Source organism: Monoraphidium neglectum, assembly GCF_000611645.1.
Source record: "Monoraphidium neglectum strain SAG 48.87 unplaced genomic scaffold scaffold02100, whole genome shotgun sequence".
Taxonomy (NCBI): Eukaryota; Viridiplantae; Chlorophyta; class Chlorophyceae; order Sphaeropleales; family Selenastraceae; genus Monoraphidium; species Monoraphidium neglectum.
This window is the reverse complement of record NW_014011528.1, coordinates 4,958-11,183: the sequence shown is the minus strand read 5'-3', so window position 1 is coordinate 11,183 and position 6,226 is coordinate 4,958. Positions and strand designations below refer to the sequence as shown.

The window sequence follows — 6,226 nt, the reverse complement described above, 5'->3', positions numbered from 1 at the left end:
GTATCGCAGGTGGCGCGGCTGTCGGCCAACCTGTCCGTCACCGCTGACTTTGGGTGGGCCGCCACCAGGGTGTCCAGGGTGGACGTGGCCTACGCCGCCCTGGACGCCGCCAGCCCCGTCAACGCGGACGGCTGGGACAAGGCCATAGACTGGGTGGTGCGCCAGGCGGGGGCGCGGCTAGCGCTGTCCAGGATCTGGGATGACTACGTAAAGACCCCGGTGGCGCCCTTCTTCGCGCTGGAGCGCGTGGCCACGGGGTCGGCCGGGGACGAGTGGCGTGGCCTCAGCGCAGACGTCAGGCTCACGGCGGCGGTCGGGGGCGGCGGCGCGGGGGCAATCCCAGGGGGAGCGCTCGGGCCGCAGCGCAGCGGCGGGGCAGGCGCCCAACGGGTCAGGGGCAGGCGGGAGGGGCCTTTTGAGATGGTGTGAGGCTGGGGCGGTCATGATTCTAATGCTAATGCAGCAGTGATCTGGGGTGCGTTTTCTTCATTCAGGGCGGCGTATGAGTGCCCTTTCATGTGACCTGCACCTGGTCCTGTAATCGCTTTGGCGGCCAGCCTGTCTCGTCACGTGCTCTTCCCTTGCAGCCAGACCGCGGTGGCAGCCCGGAAGGCCCAGCTGGGAGCGCAGGGCCACCACTCCTGCGCTCACCCCTCACTGCTACCCCATTGCAACGGCCTCGCACTCGCTGGTGTTGTCCCAAGGTCTTGCGCGACATGATGCTGCTGCACCAGACAGCCCACACGCTACGTCAGCGGCAGGGTGGTTGGGATGCACTACACGCCCCGACATGCCCTGAGATCTGGCTGCATCAGCGGGGTTGCGGCTTAGATGATGCCCTCCTTGATGGTGTCGCGGGGGTTGACCGTTATGGCCTCCATGGTCACGGCCACCAGGCTGAAGCCATCGCGAGTCACTCTGGGCTGGCCCTTCAGAGTAAGGGGCTTCCTGCGAGGCGGGACGTGCAGTGAGCGAGGGGGGGGGCAGGAGTGTGAGATCCAGGGCTGATAAATGGGGCCGTCAGAATGGGCAACCGCGGTGTGCACTAGCAAGCCTGCTCAGGCGCGTTCTCACGCCTGCGGGCCCCCGCCATGCACCCCTTTGTCGTCTCGCCTACCCGCGGCGCTCCATGCCACCTTTGCCCAGTCCCGGCCTCCACACCGTCGCATCACGCCAGCTCACCCCAGCGCCTCGGCCCCCTCCTCCTCCGTGGCCTCATCTGCCCTGACCTTAGCCGCGTGCTTGACGTCATCGCTGCCCTGCGCCGTTTCAGGAAGTCAGCTCGGCTGCGGCTGGGCTGGATGTGATCAATGCGCACATGGATGCGCTTGCGCATGATGCAGCCCGCCGTGCACCTGCAGGGAGTGCATGAGGTAAACGGCACCGCGATTGAGTGCCAGCACGCTCCACCACTGCAACAATCGGGCTGCTGCGAAAGGAATAGCCGCTGCTGCGCAACAGCAGCACAGCGCAACAGCTCGCTGCCCAGCCGCAAGTTCTGTCCATGCTCAGCAGCTGCCCGCTGAAGGCGCAACCCCCCTTCTGCTGCGCCTGCGCATATTCCGCATGGCTGCTGGTCTGGCCAGCGGCCCCCCCTTGTACCTGCCTCGCTAAGGCGGGGCCACGTCCTGCTGCGCTGGTGACACCTGTGCCACCATCGCCTCTGCTGGTGGACAGCACCCAACGCCTAAACGTTTGCATACTGCTGAGGCGCCAGCCCTGCCCTTTTGTTTGCATGCAAGCATCGCCCTGCTGCTCCGCCCCCGCGACTGCGCCCCCCTCCCCTTCCCCCGTGAGCGAACCCGCGCACCGTCGTGTTGACCATCGCACATGCTGCTGACCACTGACGCAACTCAGTTTCATGTCGGCGTAATCCCCGACCTTGTAAACCCGCAGGTAGGTGGACAGGCATGCATGAACCCCTTATGCCTGAAGCCCCGCTAAAAAAGGGCGCACGTGCGATGGCGCAGACCCTGGCCGCCCGGCATTATGCCTGCTGCTGCCACTGCCACCGCCGCTGCTGCTCCTTCCCGTGCTGCTGTGACCTTGCGTGCTGAACCCAAGGGGAGTGCAAGGGGCGCCAATTGATTTGGATGCCATGCAGAAAGACTACTGTACTTTGACCAGCACGAACACTCGTGCATTGGTGGTGAATTGGGCGCGGTGCTGTGACGCACACTGAAGCACCTGATTTTAAGTGTCAAACTGTGTGCCCAGTGCTACACTTCATCCATCCCCGCATGTTCTGCGATATTTCCCACAGCATCCACGCCAGCAGCAGACACCGTGACACTGCACTCCGCTGCCGCAAATGCCAGGATGCCGTGCCATACATGTAAATACACCAGCTTTCTATATCCGCTGCGACTGCCTCTGTATACACGTGGCAAGCCCGCGCTCTGACAGGACGGATCGGCACTGGCGGCTTCGGCAGTCCTCCATCGTTCGCCTTCTATCATACCAGGCACTTAAACTTTGCTGAGGCATCCGTGCTGTATTCGGTTCACCGGCGCTGGCATGCTAACCGACAGCCTAGAGCTCGTGGATCGAATTCAAGCGCACTGAGGAGTAGTGTACGTATCATAAACCTTGACTGTTACGTATCCGCCCATCACAGACCCGGTCAGCTCTCGATCCCGCTCACCCACAACTCCACGAAACCAAACCGAAGCCCCTCGCTAGCTACCATGCTGCTTCAGGCTACCAACGCATTATTAGGCTCTTCCTGCAGCGCTGCGGCGCTGCAAGCGATTCTGCCGGGCGCGGCGATCGGGGCAAGGCACATGCTGACTGCGTCGGCGTCGATGCGGGCGGCTGCGCGGCAGGGCTCCACGTGGCACCCGTGCGCAGCGTACGATCCGCCAAGCACTTCAGATGCCTACAAACAGCTGGCGCTCGTGCGCAGATTCAGCTCGGAGCCACCGCCGCTCTCGGCGGCCGCCACTGCTGCGGCCAGTGGCCGCCTGATGGACACGCCCGCACCCGCCCGAGCCGCGGCTGCAGCGACCGTGCCCGCGGCTCTGCTGCCGCTGCGTGTGAAGGGCATTGGCCGCAAGATGCTCCTGAGGCAGGTGGGAGGCGCTTCCTGCGTTGCAGCGCCCTTTGACCACCTTCCCGCCAAAATCGGCCCCTGAATGACTCACTGGCACACGCACAGTCCACGCCTGACCGAGACAAGCCCCGCCCACCCACTCATGCGCCCCACCCCGCAGATAAACCGAACCATCATCCGCCGCCTCGCGCGCCGCGCCACCATTGGAAGTGCGCAGTATGCGGCGCCGCCGGCCTGTGTGCGGGCGCCACAGCCCAGCACGCAGCTTGACACGTGCCAATGTGCAGGCCTACGCCGTTTGCATTGCGCCTGCTGGGATTTCAAAAGCACGACAACCAGACATGCCTTCAACACGCAAATCGCACCCCCGTCTCTGCTGTCCTGTCTTTGTCCCGCCTCAGTCCCCATCCTAGGCCTCTACTTTGGCGCCCGCATCCTGCGCAAAGACGCAGCCAGCCTCGCAGCCTCGTGGGCGGCGGGGGACAGCGCCATGGTGTCCCTTTACGCCGCCGCGGTTGCAGCCGAGGCCGTCGACGTGGTGCGCAGCAGGGCAGGCCGGGCGCAGGGACTGCAAGCGGGCCAACCAGGGTCATTAGGAGGGCGGGCCAGCCCTCGCGTGCACTGCATCAGGTTTCCCGCCCCTGCCATTGATCTGCAGCCGCTGGTCTGAGTTCGCAAGGCGGCACACGCTGGTCGTCCCTATTGTAGTGCAGTCACAGCATTGGCAGCTGCCAGCTCCTGAGTGTGCATGTGTACGCATGCAGGCACCACGTTAGCGGGAACGGTGCGTTCGCACGCCCGCCCCCTGCTTTACGCACTCAACCCCTTGTCACCCAAAACAACGCGCGCAGGCAGCCCAGTCCCTCATCACTGTCGGCATGGGCGTTACCTCTGGCCTCATCACGCTCCCCGCCAGCATTGCAGCCGCGAGCTTTGGGTTTGCGGCGCTGCCGTCGCTGCCGCTGGCCCTGGTCCTGGCCGACAAGGTGTCCCTGGCCACCGCCGCCATATCCTGCTCCGCGGGGCTGGCCGCAGAGACCGTCAAGGCGCGGCGAGGCGCCGGGCAGATCGAGAGCGACGGCGAGGATGGGGTGAACGGCAAGCACAGCACATGATGGCCAGATGACGGTGGCGCCTCAGTGGCGTGTCTGGCGAGAGCTGCGGAAGCACGCCAGAGCGGGCAGAATTCAAACTAGTGTCGGTCTCTTGGGATGAGGCGCACAGAACACACATGAGCAAATGCAGGACTCTCTTGCCAGGCAATGGGCCACTCCACTGTGGGTGCTGGTGGGTGGACACAAAACAGTCACATGCTTTGCGTTCCATCTGCACACGCCACAACAAGGAACTTCCACGTCATGTCCTGGACCTGACACCAGACGGCACGGCATGGCAGGAAGGCAATGCGGATGCGCAGCCACGCAATGCATGGTTGTTTGAGGAGGCAATTTTGCAGGGGGTGTTACTGGGCACAGCTATGCAGACTGGCTGCACCTTGCCCGGCATCCTCAAGAGCCAAATCAGCACCCCCGGCTGTGCCGCCCAATCGAAATAAATTTTGACACCCAGCACCCAATGAGATTCACAGCCCGCTTGCACACTTGCTTGCTGCACTGGCCTGTCGGTCAAATTGCGCACTCTCGGAACCACCACGCACCTTGCTCGCTACCACCATTCAAAAACCGTTCTGCCGGCTTCTTCGGGCGATTCAAGGGAACTTGGGCTGTGACCCCGTAAATGCGTGTGTGATGAGCCGGCTCTTCCCCACCCGGCTGCCCTCCCAGGCAGTGCTGCTGCAGGCTGCACTCGGCTCTCCTTGATCCATGCGGTGCGCCAAAGGTCTGCTCTTGCCCCTGTCTGCAATGCAACGGTAATATGCAGCACCTAGCAGGCACCACAGCGGCTCACTCATATGTCATGACCATGTCATTACCCTGTACTGTATGATCGATGTGCCTTTCAGGCTGAGACATGCCAGAGCAGGCCCAGGGGGCGCTGCTTTCCAGTGGGTGTCATCTAGGATTGTGCCATGAGAACCTATATCAAGGCGACCGCGGCTGTGCCCTTACGAAGCAGCGTGCCAAATGCCGGGAGTCGCAGCTCTAACATAGTGCTGATCTCGCCAGCGGCTGCAGCCATCCCCCAAAGATCATGCGACTTGCCGATGCTGAGACGTGCCCATCATGACTGCAGCAAGCAGCCACCGACCAGGCTGTTGCGAGCTGGTATGGTGCACATATTAAATGAACAGCTGTAGGAGCTGGGCGTACAGAAGTCACAGGGACAGTTCACCTCAAAGGCCACCCCTGGGTGGGGCAAGTCGGCTGTCGTGTGCGCATGTGGGATGGCAATGGGGGATGCTGATGGTGGGACCCCTTGCCAGGCAGCGGCACCGTCCAGGGTGGTGGCAGCGGAATGGCTGATGGTTGTCGCATGTTGAACCAGACGGACGCTCTGAAGGGCGTGTACTTGTTTTGGTGCGCGCTTCAGATTGAAGCGCGCACCAAAACAATGCCAAGGCCCAAGGACGGTGTTGAGCGGCAGAGCTTTCGCATGGCGGCTTGCCGGCTTCACTGTACGTTTGGCTCGTGAGCAGCATTGCCATGTGATATATCACGGTGTGCAAATTGATGTGCGCTGACGCTGTATCAATGCGATCACACTTAGTCAGCGGAGTCATGTGATCCATGTCAGAGTGAGGTGAGGGCCAGCGAGCGCACCGTCAACCCATTGGCCATGCCGGCACCCACATATGGAACGCCGCTTGCAGCGACCTCATCAAAAGTCACATACTCAAACCCACGTAACGATGGAATCTCACTGATTCATTATTCTCCGCAAAGTAGTAGCCACCGTGCTTGAGATCTCGGCGAATCAGTGATCTATCGTGTATTGGCGCCAAAGTCGCGTCACAATGGCTCGAGTATTTACTTTAGTAGCTTTGCACACGATCTTGCTCGCCAGCCAGCTGCCGGCCGCGCTGGCCGCCGACCGCGTGCGCGTCGACTTTTATGCTGAAGGCGAGGGCGATGCCGCTCGCTCCGCGGCGCATCCTGTTTGATAAGAGCTATCGGGCATTAAAAGCTTCCCTGATTACACCCCACGCTAGCACAAAGCGGCGTGCCACCGGCACGGCGACCTGCTTTGATGTGCCCACCTCCCCGCGCTCGGGAC

At 62.4% G+C, this 6,226-nt stretch overlaps 4 protein-coding genes across 4 annotated transcripts in view; 3 read left to right on the top strand and 1 right to left on the bottom strand.

Annotated features, from left to right (window-relative positions):
* Window positions 1-9: 9 nt before the first annotated feature.
* Window positions 10-429, top strand: MNEG_9883 (hypothetical protein; the record flags this gene model as incomplete). The annotated part of the gene is made up of 1 exon (XM_014041649.1): window positions 10-429. A coding segment is annotated over one exon (420 nt), but the record flags the coding sequence as incomplete, so codon positions are not given.
* A 398-nt stretch (window positions 430-827) lies between these two features.
* MNEG_9882 (hypothetical protein) lies at window positions 828-1,825 on the bottom strand (the record flags this gene model as incomplete). The annotated part of the gene is made up of 3 exons (XM_014041648.1): window positions 828-948; window positions 1,183-1,259; window positions 1,811-1,825. The coding sequence occupies 3 exons, from the start codon at window positions 1,823-1,825 to the stop codon at window positions 828-830; spliced, it is 213 nt and encodes a 70-aa protein (XP_013897102.1).
* Window positions 1,826-3,930: 2,105 nt separating this feature from the next.
* On the top strand, window positions 3,931-4,167 carry MNEG_9881 (hypothetical protein; the record flags this gene model as incomplete). Its single annotated transcript, XM_014041647.1, has 1 exon — window positions 3,931-4,167. One exon carries the CDS (start codon window positions 3,931-3,933, stop codon window positions 4,165-4,167), a length of 237 nt encoding a protein of 78 aa, XP_013897101.1.
* A 1,235-nt stretch (window positions 4,168-5,402) lies between these two features.
* The window catches only part of MNEG_9880 (hypothetical protein), a gene marked incomplete at both ends in the record, with an annotated part of 2,504 nt that continues 1,680 nt past the window's right edge, over window positions 5,403-6,226 (top strand). The window contains one exon of the mRNA XM_014041646.1: window positions 5,403-5,418. Within this exon, the coding sequence (XP_013897100.1) occupies window positions 5,403-5,418 (16 nt within the window). The remainder of the gene's footprint in view (window positions 5,419-6,226) is intronic.